This window comes from Octopus sinensis, linkage group LG22, assembly GCF_006345805.1.
Source record: "Octopus sinensis linkage group LG22, ASM634580v1, whole genome shotgun sequence".
Lineage (NCBI taxonomy): Eukaryota > Metazoa > Mollusca > Cephalopoda > Octopoda > Octopodidae > Octopus > Octopus sinensis.
The window spans coordinates 25,500,742-25,520,291 of record NC_043018.1 but is presented as its reverse complement, the minus strand read 5'-3'; the positions used below and the strand labels follow the sequence as shown (position 1 = coordinate 25,520,291).

The 19,550-nt window shown below is 38.1% G+C and overlaps 1 protein-coding gene across 3 annotated transcripts in view; it reads right to left on the bottom strand.

Moving 5' to 3' along the window:
- LOC115223236 (serine/threonine-protein phosphatase 2A 55 kDa regulatory subunit B alpha isoform) overlaps positions 1-19,550 on the bottom strand; it is a 114,274-nt gene that overhangs the window by 8,370 nt on the left and 86,354 nt on the right. For 2 of the 3 annotated variants that reach the window (XM_029793726.2, XM_029793727.2), the window contains exons 4-6: positions 18,591-18,716; positions 17,525-17,690; positions 1,254-1,544 (exon numbers count right to left, since the gene is read on the bottom strand). In XM_029793726.2, the coding sequence (XP_029649586.1) occupies positions 1,254-1,544; positions 17,525-17,690; positions 18,591-18,716 (583 nt within the window). The remainder of the gene's footprint in view (positions 1-1,253; positions 1,545-17,524; positions 17,691-18,590; positions 18,717-19,550) is intronic. The other variant, XM_029793728.2, reaches the window with a different exon arrangement.

Genomic DNA, 19,550 nt, shown 5'->3' with positions numbered 1-19,550 from the left:
TTGAAGTAGATTTTCTTTTTTATGTTGACATTTCATTTAATATTCAGAAAGAGAAAACACACATATATAAATAAAACAAGAAATGACACAACCGGATGCTGTCTGCTCTCACAGAATTAACCAAAGCAATTAAAAATTGAGAGATCTGAGAAGTAAAATGATGATAATAATGGTGGTGATAATGATTTCAAATTTCAGCACAAGGCCAGCAATTTTGGGAGAGGGATAGGTTGATTGCCTCGATTCCAGTCTTCAACTGGTACTTATTTTATCAACCCCGAAAGGATGAACAGCAAATTCAACCTCAGTGAAATTTGAACTCAGAAAGGAAGAACTGTCACTAAGCATTTTGTCTAATATACTAACAATTCTACTAGCTCACTGCCTTCAAATTTTGACACAGGACCAACATTTTTTTCTTCCCTTTAAAAAAAAAAATTTTTTTTTTAAGGAAAAGGGGAAGTTGATATCGCCCTCAGCACATAACTGGTACATAATTTGATTCTGAACTGCCAGTTCAGAGTTTCAGGTCTGCTAGTTTAGAGAATTTAATCTATGATTATCCAGGGTTTCTAAAAATGTCACCACTGTTTCCCATCACTAGCCCTCTACAGAACCCTAAAGAGGAAGATCTGGTAGAGGACAGTGAACACTTGACATTTTGGATAGTGTTGTTTATGCCAAGAAGATCATGGCCAGATTTGATCTGTTTGGTCAAAGAATTCAACCCCAGTATTTTGTTTATTTATTCATTTAAACCTTTAGCATTCAGATTATGAATTCAAACATTTTCATTCACATTGTTTTAATTAATCATGCATTAACTTGTAGCTTCAAAATTTTGATAACATGATTGTATATATTAAGAATGGCATTGAAGGGTAGGTGTGATGGGCTGGATCTGGCTAGTTTGAACATAAAACTGGTAGCATATTCGGGCCGGATATGACCAGTTTAAATGCTGAAGGTTAAAGCCTGGTTCTTATTCTATCGGTCTTTCTTTGCTGAACTGCTAAAATGGCTATTTACTGGGATTTGAGCAAAAAAATTCAGACTGTTCATATTTTAAACTATCCTTTTCCCCACCCATAGTTGTATGAATTCCTGTGTGCAAAATACAAATTTGCAAAAAAATTTCTGAAAATTCCAAAACAAAAAGAAACAGAAAATTTGAGAGATTACATGGGGTGCTGTGCTGAAAACAGAATTCTGCCAAGAGTATTATAACAATATAACAACATAATAAAGGATACTGAAACTTTGATCAGTTACTTCTAAATGCCATAAATTGATCCTAAGGTCATCAGCTGATAAATAAGTCTCCTGATCACTGTTGACAGAAATGGAATTGATGTGATAAGTGTGAGCATTAGCAAAAATACGCCGCGGACTCGCCTCCACTAACAGCTCCATAGGTTTGAATACTGGGACACGTAAAGCTGTGATGTTGGTGGAGTCCCGAGACAGACCACCTTCATCTTTCAGGTTGTAACCTTCCGGTCGCTTATCGCGTTCTGTCACCTTCCACAATTTTATTGTCTTATCTGAAACAAAAACAACATCATTATTATTATTATTATTATTATTGAATGAAAGAGTAATGCATGCCACCAAAGTGACACTGGGGTTCAAATATACGAAGCCTAATATACCCATCATGACTACTCATCTGATACGGGTACACCAGGCACATGCATCACAGCCATATGTGCACGACATGGTGGTCTCCTATCAAGATGAACAGCATATGACCTTGCAGGTGGGGGCCCAGCTAGAATTTTCTTCTGGTCAAGTAGTTCATCCCACCTAAAAGGTCCCTGAATAAGGGTTGTTTAAGGATGTTGAACAAAACACCTATGTTTCCAGAGGTGAATTATTTAAACCCCAAAGAATTCCTTTCAACACATGGCTATAATGCTCCCCCACTACTTCTGCTAGTAGATTCTGCCGAAACACCCCAAGAACAAGGTGGTTGTGTTAAACTGGCTGGAACACTTCTGATCATAGGTCTGCTGCAGCAGGCCAGCACAGGGTTAAATCACAACTAATAGTGCCACATCTTTGGACAAAACTTATAACTTCTTAGTTTTCCCTCCTAAGTCAGCCAAAACTGACAACAGAACTCTTAAAGAATTCAAAATTTAAAGTTGAATGTAGACAGAACTGTTTGGGAAAAATAATATAATCTTACTATTGCTATAAAGGAGAGAAGGCTGGACAGAAAAATGAAACAAGAACCAACATGCTCAGATATATATAACACAAGACACTAACAAACTATCATTGGGATTTGTCCCTATATATCACCTTAGTGGGTTTATACACATAAAGCACCTGTGCGGTGCCACATAAAATCGCCCAACACACTGTAAAGTGGTTGGCATATGGAAGGGCACCCAGCTGTAGAAACCATGCCAAATCAGACTGGAACCTGGTGCAGCTCCCTAGATTGCCAGCTCTGGTCAAACTGTCCAACCCATGCCAGCATGGACAACAGACATTAAATGATGATCACACACACACACACACACACACACACACAGAGTACTTTCTCTTCCTCGGTCCTTCACCTTCTCATCTCATTCATAGGAATAAGATAATTTTCTGCTCTCACAAAGCAAATCTTTCCTGGGCCAATTTAAAACATTTCTACTACATAATAGGCGTAGGAGTGGCTGTGTGGTAAGTAGCTTGCTTACAAACCACATGGTTCCGGGTTCGGTCCCACTGCGTGGCACCTTTGGCAAGTGTCTTCTGCCATAGCCTCGGGATGACCAAAGCCTTGTGAGTGGATTTGGTAGACGGAAACTGAAAGAAGCCTGTCATATATATGTATATATATATATATATATATATATATATATGTGTGTTTGTGTTTGTCCCCCCAACATCACTTGACAACCGATGCTGATGTGTTTACGTCCCCGTAACTTAGCGGTTCGGCAAAAGAGACCGATAGAATAAGTACTGGGCTTACAAAAGAATAAGTCCTGGGGTCAATTTGCTCGACTAAAGGTGGTGCTTCAGCATGGCCACAGTCAAATGACTGAAACAAGTAAAAAAAAAGTAAAAAACGTAAAAATATTTGTTGTGGGTAATTACCCTAAGGTAGTAGTGTGAAATGGAGCCATGAAGAGATTGCACTGGACATCAAACTTGATGTGGAAATAAACCTATGTTATATTGTCAAAACATTACAGCTTACCAACATCTATAGGGGTAGCAGTATGCGATAGCATGGAGAAAACTATGTCAAGTGCTTAAAAAGCTACTCTGTTAACTGTCTGGACCTTATTTTCCCAAAGATCTAATACAATGCTTAAAATGAAACTTGTGAGTATATGGATTGAGGATCAGAATTGGTGTAATGTGCTGATAAACACGATAATTAAAAAGAGAACCGAAAGTTTATATGATTTGCAGAAAAGGGAAGGTGAAACTTCTAATAAGAAACCCTTTTTGGCTAGTAAAGGTTGGTTCGAAAAGTTTAAGAAGCACATGAATTTGCTCAACAAAAAAATGACTGGTGAAACTATGAGCATTGATACAGAAGCTGTTATTAATTATCCAGAGCAGTTAAGGAGGCTACAGACCAGAGCAAGTATACAACGTTGATGAGACTGTACTTTTCTGGAAGAGGGAAAAAAAAAAAATCAACACCAGGATTTAATGCTTCCAAAAATTGCCTGACACTCCTTTTGGGAGGAAATGCCAGAGGCGATATGAAGTTAAAGCCACTACATGTGTATCACTCTGAAAATCTAAGGATTTTTCAAGGGTTGCACAAAATTTAATCTACCTCTGATTTGACATTCGAATAAGATGGTATGGATAACTAAGAGACTTTCCAAAGAATGGTTTACAAATTATTTTTTTTGTCTTGCAATAGAACGGTACAGTGTCAGATGTATGTCCAACAAAGCATTGCTTCTTTTAGACAATGCACAAAGCCACCTAGCGAACTTAGATGACCTTTTTGATAATGTGAGAGTAGAATATATCCTTCAAGAAAACAACTTCATTGATCCAGAAAATGGATCAAAGTGTGATAGTTAACTTCAAAATTGCCAGCCTTGCCTGGCACCTGTGCTGGTGGCACGTAAAAAACATCCACTACACTCACGGAGTGGTTGGCGTTAGGAAGGGCATCCAGCTGTAGAAGCACTGCCAGATCAGACTGGAGCCTGGTGCAGCCTTCTAGCTTCCCAGATCCCCGGTCGAACCGTCCAACCCATGCTAGCATGGAGAACGGACGTTAAACGATGATGATGATGAATATTACATGAGAAGAACTTTCAAACAACTTCTGAAAGCAATTGACAAGGAGGATAAACCTACACTTAGGAGATTTCTGGGAGAAATTCAACATAAAGGATGCTGTAAGCAGTACAGTTGAGTCATGGGACGATGGGGAAACTTTCAACTTTGAATAGCACTGGAAAAAGCATACGACCAGAGTGCATCTATGACATTATGAGTCTTCCTCAAGCAGAAAGTCTACATCAAATTTGGAAAGATTTTGTGACACTCGCAAAGGATGTAGGATTTGAAGAAGTCACAGAGGACAATGCGATTGAACTGCTTGTGTCGCAGAGAAAAGTTATCTCAACAAAATTCTGTCTGACCCATGCAAGCATGTGTAAAGTGGGCACAAACAATATGTATATGTGTTTGGCCTCTACACAATTTCGGCCTACCAAATTCAATAGGCTAAGAAATGGTTAAGCTGGAGTTATGACAGAAGACACTCTAAGGTGCTGTATAGCAAGATCAAAACCAGAAACTACATACACAACAACAAAACCAACTTAATACATGCTTATGGATATGTCCATGTGTCTGGGTAAGAGTGTGTGTGTGTGTGTGTGTTGCACCAACAGTCATTTAAGTGGAGCCAGAAATCTGAAAGGAAGAAATCAGACAGGAAGTAGCAGTCTTGGCTTAATAACAATAAACCGAGTTAAAATAAAGAGCAGTTAGATAATGAATTTCCTCAACTAAACATAATATAGAATGTTAATTTATCCCCAACAAAACATTACTTCAAATTAAATACACAGGCTTAAAAAGTAAAGAAACAGTAGAATCACACATTCTCTTTTTCATGTACCCCTCTCTGTTGGTGTGTGTGTGTGTGTGTGTTTTATACACACACAGAAGGTGTTGAGAAAGTTTTGCTTGATTTCGTTAGTAACAAATTATTAAATAATTAATGAATAGTCTTGATTTTGCCAAATTATGCTTAAATCAATAAGGATACATTTTTATACTGTGATCCCCCCCCCCCCACCTTCGACATTTTTACTACAGTCTTTGTAGACAGTGAGTGTGTGTGGGGGGGGGGGGCTCTTGTAATCAAGTGGTCCCAGTTTCAATCCCATTACTTGGTGGCATAAGCAAAGGACTTCTACTGTAACTTGGGGACAATCCAACTCTCATGGGTGAAGTTGGGTACTCAGAAATTGTGCGGAAACCATTCAAACCAAGAAGTCACCTGTAACTTAAAGTGCCAGCCCAACCCCAACACACATACACACACACTGTGTCATGTTGATTTTGTGTAAGGATTATGTCTAAGAGTAGTGGTCCTTTAAAATATGAAGCACTGAATAGGTCACTCTGAAAACTGGTTGGAATTAGGAAGGGCATCCAGCCATAGCAACCATGCCAAAACAGGAGGTGGAGCTTGGTGCAGTCCTCCAGCTTGCCAGTTCCTGTTAAACCATCCAACCCATTATCGGTAAGGAAGATGGATGTTAAATGATGAGGTTGGAGGCAACAGCGATGACAACAACAACGATGGACCGATTAGTTCCATTGATCAACCAATTGCAATAATCATCAGAAGATGTGTGTGTGTGTGTGTGTGTTGATATATTTCCAATTACCGGTGATTAATTTTTGCTGTTATATCTAAATGATGAACTAATTCTACTTTACTAAGCTTTCATCACACAGCCACAACCAAGTGGTTAAGAAATTTGCTTCACAAACCACAAGACCCTGGGTTCAATCTCACACTGTAACAGATCAAGCAAGTGCATTTGCTATTGCCTTGGATCAACTCAAACCTTGTGAGCGAACTTTTGTAGAAGGAAACTGTACAGAAGCCCATCAGGTGGATTTGTACATGTAAATGGAATACTCAGCCACTTCTTATGCCGATTTGATGAGCAATTTGTCCAGTTAATTGAATGACTGGATGCTGATATGCCAAAATAAACTTGGGAGTCCATCACTGTTTTTATTAGAGTTCGACACTCAGACAAGAAACCACCAAACTGTTGACACTTTCATTCTCATATTTCAATTAAAATGCACTGGCTTTGTTTTAATTACTTTTGAAACTAATGAAGAATCATCATCATCATCATCGTTTAACGTCCGTTTTCCATGCTGGCATGGGTTGGACGATTTGACTGAGGACTGGTGAACCAGATGGCTGCACCAGGCTCCAATCTTGATCTGGCAGAGTTTCTACAGCTGGATGCCCTTCCTAACGCCAACCACTCTGAGAATATATATATATACATACATACACACACACACACACACACACACACACACGAATACATACATAATATATAGTGAGATTTCATTAAGACTATTAATAAATAAACAGCAAACAAACACTATAAAATATAAATTGGATATATTACTGCTGTATATTTAAACTATAGTCAAAAAGTAAACCTCCATGTTCTTCACCCCACCCCATCACCACCGCCAGTTCATGTCATGGGTGGTATTGAGTTTAAGGGGTTCTATGGCTCTAGATATCACATTATGTATGTCTCAATCCGAATGGCTACTGAGCAAAGAACGAAAGACTTATATGCTACATATATAAGAATGTAGTAAGAATAGTTGTCATTATATATAAGGAGTTTGGAACACGACAGTGTGAAATTCTGATGGAAGGTATTAAGATTATTGTGGAGGAACGTGGCTTAGTAGTTAGGGTGTCAGCATCATGATCATAAGATTGTGGTTTCGATTCCTGGACCGGGCAACGCGCTGTGTTCTTGAGCAAAACACTTCATTTCGCATTGCTCCAGTCCACTCAGATGGTAAAAGTGAGCAACGCTGCGATGGACTGCTGTCTCGTCCAGCTGGTAAAGGCGGCGACCTGGCAGAAACGTTAGCACGCCAGGCGAAATGCACAGCCGTATTTCGTCTGCCGTTAGGTTCTGAGTTCAAATTCCGCCGAGGTTGACTTTGCCTTTCATCGTTTCGGGGTTGATAATTAAGTACCAGTTATGCACTGGGTCGATGTAATCGACTTAATACTTATGTCTGTCCTTGTTTGTCCCCTCTATGTGTAGCCCCTTGTGGGTAGTAAAGAAATAGGTATTAAGATTATTGAAGAGCTTGTATGCAAGAAGCAATGAAAATTTTAGAAGAAAAAAAAATGAATGAGTGGAAATCAAACTGGTGAGTGTGTTAAGTAATAAGGCATTAAAACAGTATTAAGATAACTTTTTAAGATTCAAATTACATTCAAACGTAATGCTTATTTATTCTTATCATCTTCAATTAATCATGCATTATCCTATAGCTTCAAGATTTTGATGATGTAAATGCTTATTTTTAGAATGACATGGTAAGATAGGTGTGAGAGGCAGGATCTGGCTGATTTAAATGAATTAGCTGGTAGAACATTTGGGCAGGATACAACCAGTTTAACCTGTTAACATTCACGGTATTCTGTCAAATGTAATGCTTATTTATTCACATTGTTTCAAATTAGACATTATCTCGCAGCTTCAAAGTTTCAATGATGTGACAGTAGCTTTTTAAAATGAAATTGTAGGGTAGGTATAAGAGGCTGGATCTGGTTGGTCTGAACAGAAACTAGGTAGAATATTTGAGCCAGATATGACCAGTCATATCTTGAGCAAGGCGCAGGAGTGGCTGTGTGGTAAGTAGCTTGCTTACCAACCACATGGTTCTGGGTTCAGTCCCACTGCGTGGCACTTTGGGCAAGTGTCTTCTACTATAGCCTCGGGCAGACCAAAGCCTTGTGAGTGGATTTGGTAGGCGGAAACTGAAAGAAGCCCGTCGTATATATGTATATTTGTTTGTGTGTCTGTGTTTGTCTCCCCAACATCGCTTGACAACCGATGCTGGTGTGTTTACGTCCCCGTAACTTAGTGGTTCGGCAAAGAGACCGATAGAATAAGTACTAGGCTTACAAAGAATAAGTCCTGGGGTCGATTTGTTCGACTAAAGGCGGTGCTCCAGCATGGCCACAGTCAAAGGACTGAAACAAGTAAAAGAGAGTAAAGATAGTCTGAATACTAAAGGGGAAGGTACATGGCTCATTGGTTAGAACACCTGGCTCACAATCGTGAGGTAGTGAGTTCGATTCCCAGACCAGGCTGCGTGTTGTGCTCTTGAGCAAGACTATTTCATGTTGCTCTTGTTCACTCAGCTGTAGAAATGAGTTGTGACATCACTGGTGCCAAGCTGTATTAGCCTTTGCCTTTCCCTTGGATAACATCGGTGGCATGGAGAGGGGAGGCCGGTATGCATGGGCGACTGCTGGTCTTCCATAAAACAAAACTTGCCTGAGCTTGTGCCTCAGAGGAGAGCTTTCTAGGTGCAATCCCATGGTCATTCATAACCAAAGGGAGTCTTTACCCCCCCCCCAATTAAATGTTAAGAAGTTTGTATCACAGAACTAAGGCAGTCTCAGGCAAGTTGATTATCAAAAGGGTTAAATGTGCAGTCCTGGTCAGTTCAATGCAAGTTGCTGATTGAGCACACGGATCTACTATTTCAGTCATGCCATACCTCACTGAATGAGCAAGCCCCTACATGCACTCAACGTACTAGCAATAACAGCCAAATACCCCTCAATTCAAAATCACACTATTGTCTCAAAAATGATAGATACACTGAATAATGCTGTCCTTGATACATATCTAAAGTAGAGAAGAAGAAAAAAATGGTCACAACATCTTAAGCATTTAAAACAGATTATATCTTGCCCAAATATACTACTAGGTTCATGTTCAAACCAGCCAGATCTGGTCTCTCACACTCATCTTTCAATGTCATTCTAGAAATATACAATGACATCACTGAATTCTCAAAGCTATGAGATGATGCAAGATTAATTCAAAACAATGTGAATAAATAAGCATTACATTTGACAGTAATTTGGATGGAAAAGAGTTAACTAATGAATAACTATCATAGTTGACCTAGGCTAAAGTACTATTAACACCAGCAGCTTGCAGACTGTCCCGAGGCCTGCTAGGAAGCAAAGTTCAATCTCCCTCAAATCACACCTTACTGTCCAAACCCTTCTGCAACCAAATTTTCCGAATGAAATGCACCACCTTATGTATTTCAATTAACTCTTGATATTAACACACCAGAGACACATTTCCAGTAAAGTGGAAAAGTGAATAAATGACTTAAATTAAAACTTCCACCAAAATTTCATACTGATTTGTGTTTCCAAACACCAGCTTAATAATGGTAGTTATTTCAAAATTAATTACAGTAATTGTTGCCAGAGCAGCTATCTGGCCTCCGTGTCAGTGGCATGTAAAAGACACCATTCGAGTGTGATCGTTACCAGCATCACCTTACTGGCACCTGTGCCGGTGGCATGTGTAAAAGATTCGAGCGAGGCCGTTGCCAGTACCGCCCGACTGACCCTGTGCCAATGGCATGTAAAAGCACCCACTACACTCTCGGAATGGTTGGCGTTAGGAAGGGCATCCAGCTATAGAAACTCTGCCAGATCAAGATTGAAGCCTGGTGCAGCCATCTGGTTCGCCAGCCCTCAGTCATTCGTCCAACCCATGCTAGCATGGAAAGCGGACGTTTAACGACGATGATGATGTTGAATGACAATAATGATGAAAGACGGCAACAAAAAGATTAATTTTGATAATAAACAAGAATCTGAAGGCACTTAATAAAATAACATTTTTGTTATATTTAATGAAAAGCCCTTCCATAAAATTATGAGGGAACATTTTAATCTCAATATGAACATTTAAATTAAGTGTTTCTAAGAAGTGGTTTCAGATCATCATCATCATCGTTTAACATCCACCTTCCATGCTAGCATGGGTTGGAAGATTTTGACTGAGGGCTGGCGAACCAGACGGCCGCACCAGGCTTCAATCTTGACCTGGCAGAGTTTCTACAGCTGGATGCCCTTCCTAACGCCAACCACTCTGAGAGTGTAGTGGGTGCTTTTTACGTGCCACCGGCAAGGGGCCAGTCAGGCGGTACTGGCAATGACCTCGCTCGAATCTTTTTACACATGCCACCAGCACAGGTGCCAGTAAGGCGACGTTGGTAACGATTACGCTCGATGGATTGGTGAAATAGGAAAGGACAGCATTTCTAGCAATCTAAATTTAATATGGATAACTTGGAATGTATCTCGATTTTTAAAATAAATATGTCATAATGTTGTGTCCTCCAAAAGGTGACTAAAAGTTATGGCATCAAGAAGGACATCCAGCCATAAAATGCTGCCACTAAAAGTACCACCCTAGCATGGCCAAGGGTATGTGTGGGTGGTGGAGTATAAATTTCTCAGTCACTGATATTGATATTTGATCAGTTTCCTGTACTTTATTGTTATCCTAAGCATGTATCTATGTCAGATACAGATTTTGGAATAAACTGATCTTACCACTTTATACTCTTCATTTGCTTTCTGTCTTGATTTTAAACTGTTGGCATATTGCCCAAGACAATTATCACACACACACACACACACACATATCTCACAATTCTGTGCCAGGAAATCTCTATCCCAAGTTAGTTTTGATAGATCTTCATTTCCATGTTACTGTGTCTCTGCCAATAACACCAATAAAGCTAAGTGGCCTTTGCTTGTTATTCAGGTGTGGGGTAGCCTCTGAATATAACACTGATCAGCATGATAGCAATGGTGAACAAGCCTACCCCATGTTAAGCAATAATAGTAGAGATGGGTGGAATTCCCTCTTCAGTCTTGTTTTAAGCTCTCGTGATAACACTGATATATGATGTATGTATCATCACAGTGATCTTGAAGCTCCTTTAAGTTCAGATTTCAGCTCCACAGAGAAGACTGCTCCCTATACATGCCCTGAAGAAGGAAAGACTTGTTGACTTTGAAATACTCAATTACCAGATGTTCTGAAGGTTGTCAAAAACACTCCAAACTAAGTTCTTTGTATATAAAGAAGTCTTTCTTCCTATCAGCAATGTAGGAACCAAGATCCTTAAAGACCATTGGCCTTTGAGTTGTACACCATCGTTAAATCAAATTGGAAGGTGGCTCACATTTTGATGTATCCAGTTTCCTTTGCATTGCAAAACAGTCCAACTTCTCATATAATATACCTTAAAGTTAACTATTACACCTTGACCGTTAGCTGGAGCAAAGAAGTATTCTTGCCGATATACTCTACTCTCACATTATCAGAAAGGTCATCTAAGTTCACTGGGCGTGGCTCAGTGCATTGTCTAAAAGAAGCAATGCTTTATTGGAAATATGTCTGACACTGTACCTTTCTACTGCAGGACAAAGAATGTTTGTAAACCACATTTTGAAAAGGCTCTTAGCCATTCACACCATATGCAGCATTCTCAAGAGCTATCAAGTCTTGCACATCACACTGTCGATGAGCTATGAGGGTAAAGCCATCAGCATAATCAAAGTCAGAGAGACATGTTCTGTTGATGTCATTGCTTCGTCTTGGGTACAAGACTTTGTAACTGTCATGGACTACACTCTGAGGCAAAGACAAAAGGAGCTGGGGTGTCTCACTGAAGAATTCCTGCTGTTGCTAGAAATCATTTAGCTGAGTTGCCTGTACCTTGCACAAAATTTGATACATGAGTGGGATGGATTGGACAATCTTATCTGGGACAATATAGTTCAACAAGCTAAATGGTAACAACTTTTCTGTTAACACTATCAAATGTTTTGGAGAAATCCACAAATGTGACCAATGTCTTTTACTTGGAGATTCCAAACCCTTGTATAATATTTCAAAAGGCAAGGATTTGTGACAATGTTGATCTACTTCGCAGAACCTCTGGTTCCATTTTAGGACGGGGTCTATATGAAGGGAAATTCTATTATGGAGCATAGAGTTGAATTTAGATGTAGTTCCTCTGTAGTTTTGGTAAAGGTGAAGATAACCTTTCTTTTGAAAAGTGGAACAATTCATGACTTTTAGAAGTTTGTTGCCTTTATAAATCTTATTACTGAGTCCACCAATATCTTATTTAATATGCTATGAATTCAAAAAGGTTGAAAAATTGCTGTGATAGTTGATACAAATGGTAGAGTGCTGGCCGAAATGGTCTTCACTGTAATCATTTTAGCACTTACTTTTCCTTGCGGGCACTGAGTCAAACACGATATGCCGAGGAAGATTTTTCTAGTCAGATGCTCTTCCTACAGCCAAACATCACTTGCTTCTAGGCTAAATAATACTTATTTTTTGCCTAATCCAGACACCCACCCCACCCCCAAAAAAGGTTCCACAAACACACACACACACAATGGGATTCTTTTTCAGTTTCTGTAAACAAGATACTATAAGCCCCTGAGCTGACCAAAAGTCTTTTGGTCAGTTTGGGGTAGTAGTAAAAGATGGTTGCCTGAGGTGCCACACAGTGGAACTGAACCCAAAACTACACAACTGTAAAGCAAACTTAACCATACAACTATGCTTGCACCTTGCAGTATTTAATTATCTGTTATATTCTAAGTTCAAATCATGCCTGGATCATCCTTCAAGGGTTGATAAAAATTACCAAAGCGAGATTGCATACTGGCTTGTCCCCTGAAACCCTCTCCAACTGAGCATCCCTAATCTTACGGGCTCATAGGTGCTGGTGCCAAATAAAGAGCACTCAGTACACTCTGTAAAGTGGTTGGTGTTAGGAAGGGCCTCCAGCCATAGGACAGGGACGCTGAACAGCCCTTCAGCTGGTTGGCTCTTGTCAAACCGTACAACCCATGCCAGCATGGAAAACAGATGATGATGATGTACTATGATCCATAAAAATCAAATGCAATCCTACCTCGCTAAAGACTTAAAGCTCTTTGCTATCTAAGAAATATTTATTTAATTTCTATAAAAGCTGGGGATGGTAAAATTGAGAACACCAGTCAGAATGTGAAGGCTAACCAAATCCCACAAAGTGTTTTAAGTTCAAATTTCATTAGGTTTCAGGGCTGTGGAGTCAAAACAAAAAACTGACTCCAACTCCACTACAAGTAACTAAGTGATTGTGGTCTACATATCTCATAAAGCATATGCATACCCTTGTACTTTGAGTAGGCCTATATCTTATAACTGGCTTATCTTAAAGATTAAAGATATTGCGAGTCGGAGTCGGAGTCAATATAGTTTTACCGACTGACTCCAGCTACCCCTTAATAGTCTCCAACTCCGACTCCATGACTAACTCCACAGCCCTGTCAGGATTTCCTGTCATATTTCTCAGGAGGACTGGGTTTATAATTTGATCAAGTGTTCCCTTCTTACAGACTTGAATTAACATTAGAAATCAATGTTAACTGCATCAAGAAGACATCGTAAATTTATTTTATTTACTTTGCTTGGTTTCACTCTGAAACCTTTCTCTGACTGAATTAATACTCAACATGTCATGTTGCTATTTTTCATAATGGCGACCAACATGCGTTTTAAACCCTTTAGCATTCACGTTATTCTGTCAAAAGTAATGTTTATTTATTCATGTTGCTTTAAATTAATCATGTGTTTTCTTGTAGCTTTGAGGTCTTGATGAGGTAACTTAATTTTTAGAATGATATTGTAGGGTTAGTGTGAGAAACCAGATCTGACCAGTTTGAGCATAAAACAGGAAGAATATTTTGGCCGGATTTGGCCAGTGTAAATGCTAAGAAGGGTTAATGACTTGTAGGGACATTATATGTCGTTATGCAACGATAATGTACTAAAAACCAATCAGTGCTGGCTGTAATTTCTATACTAAATTTGTAGAGATAACCTTGACAACTGGCTACAAGTTTTGTCATGGTTGCCTGGTTAATCGATATATTGAAGGAAATGCTGCATAAATCGTAATTGTTGAGGTTTTTAATTTGCGTGCTTTAGAAGATCGCACTCTATATATGTGTGTGTGCGTGTATATACATACATACATACATACATACATATGAACACACCCAAGCCACAAGTAAACAAATATATAAGCACAGGGATGGCTGTGTGATTAAGACGTTTACATTGCAGCTATGAGGTTTCGTGTTCAGTCACACTGCCCAGGACCTCAAACATGTGTTTACTATTACAGTGCAGTACTATCTGATGCCTTGAGTGAATTTTGTAGGCAGAAACTGTACAAAGACCACTGATCAATTGAGTGGATTTTTTTATTTATATAAATTTTTATAGAATGACAGTGTGTTCTGATGTCAGTTCCCTACCAACAAATTATCTGGTAGATCTGTGCTTTTGAAGTTGAATGGAATGAAAACTCCAACTTGAAAACAGGCAAGAAGGGCATCTGGTTTTGATAAAATGTATTTGTGAATCCATGCTAGCATGGAAAAATAGCATGTCACACGATTGACATTTTCCCTTTCAATATCTATTTTAATATTTTAACACAATCTACAGCATTTAAATAGTTTAAGACTATCAACAGCTTGTTAATATTTTAAAATCATCTATAGTACGTCAATATTTTAATACTATCTACAGCCTGTAAATAGTTTCATACTACCAATGACCTATTAATATTTCAAGGCTAGTGAGCTGGCAAAACTGTTAGTGCACCAGGCAAAATACTTAGCAACAATTTGGCCATCTTTATGTTCTGAATTCAAATTCCGCTGAGGTCAACTTTGCCTTTCATCTTTTTGGGGTCAATAAAATGAGTACCAGTTAAGCACTGGGATCAATGTAATCAACTTCCCCTTTCTTCTGAAATTGTTGGCCTTGTGCCAAAACATGAAGCCAATATTTTAAAACTATCAACAACCTGTTAATATTTTACGATTTGGCAGAGAGGATTCTAGTCTCACCAAAGACAGCCTCTCTACTGATGCTTTGAAAAATGCATCCAGTATACTTGGTGAGAGGAAAGGCAATCTGGCCAGAGAAAATCACGCCAAAAATGAAATGCACAAGCAAGAGGTGATCCATGATCTGTCCAAGTGGGGAAGTAACTGACTCAATGATAATGTGTCCAAACCAGGCCTCCATTGGAAAAGCAATGGTTGGCATTAAGAAGGGCGTCCAGCCGTAGAAACTAAACCAAAACAGACTATGGAACTTGATGAGATCCTGGTCTTGCCAGATCCTGTCAAGTTACTCAACCCATGGAAAACAGACATTAAATGTTGATGACAACATTTAATGATAAGGATGACCTCAGAACAGGAAGGGCCTGACCATAGTCTTTACAGATCGTCCCTGGCTGTGTAGATGATGCCCAACCAAAACATCTGCAGGGAAAACCATGGAAGTCCTGATACAGAGGAAGTGGGTACTTACAACAGAATGAATTCTGTTAAACAAATCCATGGATAAGCTGGTTATAGTGATTCTAAATCCTCCTGCTATTATCTTCTATTGATACTTAACATATTTGCTTGGAATACAGCAAGTAAAGAAGAGAGGGATATATCTCCTCCAGTTAGATTCCACTGATACTGAGCCAAGTCATTAAATGAGATTAAAACGATTACTGAACCCGTTTGTTATTGTATTTCTGTTGAAATATATTGCTCTTGCTTCAATTAATTTCTAAAATAATGAAGAATTTAATAAAATAACTGTCATTATTAAGCTGGTGTTTTTGGAATATAAATCAACACGAAATTTTGAAGGAAGGATTCAATTTAAATCACTTCAACTCATTAGCATTCATAATTATTCTCTGAGAAGTGACGCTTCTTGCTTCTTGTCATTTTGAGATTTTGATGAGGAACTGTCAATTTTTGGAATGATATTTTAGGGTTGGTGTGAGAGGCCAGATCTGGTTGGTTTGAAAATAAAACAGGTAGAATATTTGCACCTGATATGGCTGGTTTAAATACTAAAGGGTCAACAGGAAGCTTGTAACATAAAACTAGATGCAGTTTCAGGTGGATTAGTATCAAAACAGTTAACTTAAGGTAATCAGAGGACAACTTGTAATGTAGATAGGAGGGGGTGATACATGCAGGGTGGAAACAACAGTTGTCAGAGGCTGACTTAATAAAAGCTATGACAAGTGAACAAAGTTTTCAACTAAGCAGTTACTACTGACAGTATTATTGAGGAAGATGCAAAAGGTCTCAAACTGACAGAACTGTTAGTATGCCAGACAAAATGTTTGGTGGCATTTCGTCCATTTTTATGCTCAAATTCTGCTGAGGTCAGCTTTGTCTTCCATCCTTTCGAGTTTGATAAAATAAGCATCAGTTGAGCCCCGAGGGGTGGGGTGGGGGTGGGTGGGTCGATGTAATCAACAAGTCGCCTCCTCACAAATTGCTAACTTGGCTAGGGCTAAAATTTGGTGCCAGTGCTGCATAGAAACACCTGTCCCAGTACTGTGTAAAGGCACCAAGCCAAGACAGACAACTGGGATCTGGACAGACTCCCTGTTAGCCAGTTCCATGTGAAACCGTTGGACCCATGACAGCATGGAGACCGGACTTTAAACGGTGATGATAATGATGAATACTATGGAAGATGTTACACTAAAAACTTGTTTACACTGAAAACAGGTGTTAAACTAACGACAAAAATAATAAGAGTAGAAATTAATATTATTAAATAATATCAATTTCAACTAGTGGTCAGGATACTTAAAAACGTCCGGGGACTAAATTTTATTTAAACATAAACAATATGAGATCACTATATGGATCCCTTGTATGCTAAAAATAGATGTCAAACTGTCTTACCACTAAATCTGTGTTCTCAAAATAGTAAGACACAAGATGTTTACAAGCTAAACAAATGAAAAGAAATAAACATAGCACTATTCTTTTCCATCCATCAACTGTCCCAGCAAAGCCTACTGCATAATCTCTTTTTATCAGATCTTTTCATTTCTATACATCAACCAAATCATTTATACTCAGTCTATACTGTCTCTGACACCCTCCTCTGGCTCCTTTAACCCTCCCCAAATTGTCAATACTGCAGACTACCATATGCAACTAAAGCCCCCGACATCAAGGGCAAACTGTTCTGAAGTGTAGGTTCCAACTTTAGTATAGTTTGTGAACCAAATTTTAGATTAGTGCTAAAGAGATGTTTGCTAAGACATATACATGACAGGCTTGTTCCTGTTTCCATCTACCGAATCCATTCACAAGGCATTGGTTAGCCCAAAGCTATAATAAAATACACTTGCTTAGAGGTGCTGCACAGTGGGACTGAACCTGAGACCATGCAGTTGAGAAGCAGGTGTCTTAACCACATGGCCACACCCACATCTAACAATGACAGTAGTGGAAAGTTGATGAGAAAAGAGAATTACAACTAAGAATTCAAAGACTTACCATTAGTAGAAAGTAAAAAGTGGGCTGGGTTGGTTCTCCTAAGCCATTTGATTTTGTTAATTTTCTCTTCTATCTCAAGACTTTTCAGATAGTCGAATTCAGGTTCATGGCTTTGGAAAGTACTATACACATTATATTCACCGCGGACTGGTACAGCTAACTGACTCTGAAACACCAACAACGATAAACAAGATACAATTACAATATATATTGATAAAACAATACTGTTCTCGCATTGGATGTGTTTTGTTTGTTACTTTTTTTTTCTTTCCACTTTTTGCTTTTGAAGAAAAATATTTTAGCTCATTTGAAAACAAAAACAATAAAAAAACAATTAAAAAAACAAAACAACTGTGGCCAAAAATATTCAACCATACTTACAAAACTCTGGAATCAGAAATATTAACAGAAACTTTAAAAATAAAAAAAATTCTTTTTCTTTTTTTTATTTTAGTCTTTTTCTTCTAAAAAAAAAAAAATCCTTATAAGAAACAGAAAGAAGTGAAAGGAAGAATCTAAATGCTAAAAGATCAAGGCTATTACAGCTCATAATTTTCTCTAATTGTGTGTGTATGTTATAAATATAGAATTGAACTGATAATTTCTTAGAAAAAAAAAAACTTGTCTCTTATATAATCTACATTCTAAGAATTCTCTACAAATAGTGGGGAGAGAGATAGAAAGTGGATTGAAATGGTAAGTCTGCGCTGTTTCATTGGAAGGTTTGTTTTAATACCAATATTATATAAAGTGAATATTGAGAAATAGTTATCGTGAGGTTGTTAATGATATAAACCAATAATGATGAGATTGTTCAATAGCGGGAGGGGAGAAAATAGAAAGATGAACAAATGATCAAAGCAATTTTGTTGTGATTTTGTTAAAAAAAACTTTTTTAAAAAATAAAAGCCAGGTTTTAGAAGAACCTAAAGATTATTAGATTTAAAAAAGTGTAAGTTTAAAAAAGAATTATTTTTTAAAAAATTTTAACAACAACAAAAAAAACATGAAGGGGTAAGAAGAATAAGAATAAGAAACATCTGGAAAACTAAATTCTGGGACTCACGTTCTGCGAGCACGCTAAATTCAAAGTTGGCGGGGACTCATTATCCTTGTCCACATTGTCAGGCATGAGGGAGGCAGTTCCAGGTTCCGATTCTGCAATCATGGAGTCTGAGTTGATAGCATCAATCTATGATAAAATATGGGAGGTGGGTGTTTTTTTGATTCTTTTTTGCAATTTACTTTGGCAAATTCTTTAGGTTTATTTAAATTTTATTTAAATTGTTTTTAAAAATAAAATTCATTGAAAAAAAGCAAGAGAAAATATAAATTAGGGAAGAAGTGGGGGAAATTTTATTTATTTTTTTAAAAATTAAACATTGAAACGAAACTGGTGATAGTTGAAGGTGTTGGACATGGTTGGGTGGGAGGGAATATATTTAAGTAAAAAAAAAAAAAGAAGGAAAGGAAAAAAGGGTAACAAAATGAGAGAAGGAAGGAGAAGATTGGAAAAGATTGCTGCTATCATTTTGTCAGAGTAATTAACAATTCTGCCTGTAAATCTACAGGAATAATAAGGTGTGTGTGTGTGTGTGTGTGAAGTGAAGCTGGGTCAAAAGAACTGTGAATCTACCGTGCCACATCAGATTAGTAAGAATAGGGTAAATAAAATATAGTCAAGTCTTTAGGCTTATTAGATATTTCCCTTTTCTTTTTTCTTTTCGTTATCATTTTAGCATGAGCGTGAAATAGCGGAATTGCATGCGCGTGAATTATCGGAAATGATTCAGTGAAATTGTGTGAAACACACAAGTGAGTAGGTACAGTGCATTTATGTACACGTGTGTACAGACATGCACGTAGATATTTTACATACACAAACACTTGCATACACATATATACATACATACAGATATGCATACACATATACACATACAAAAATGTGTGTGTTTATGTGCCTATGCGAGAGAGGAGAAAGAGAGAAATTTACACACACACACACACACACAAATGTTATTCATGT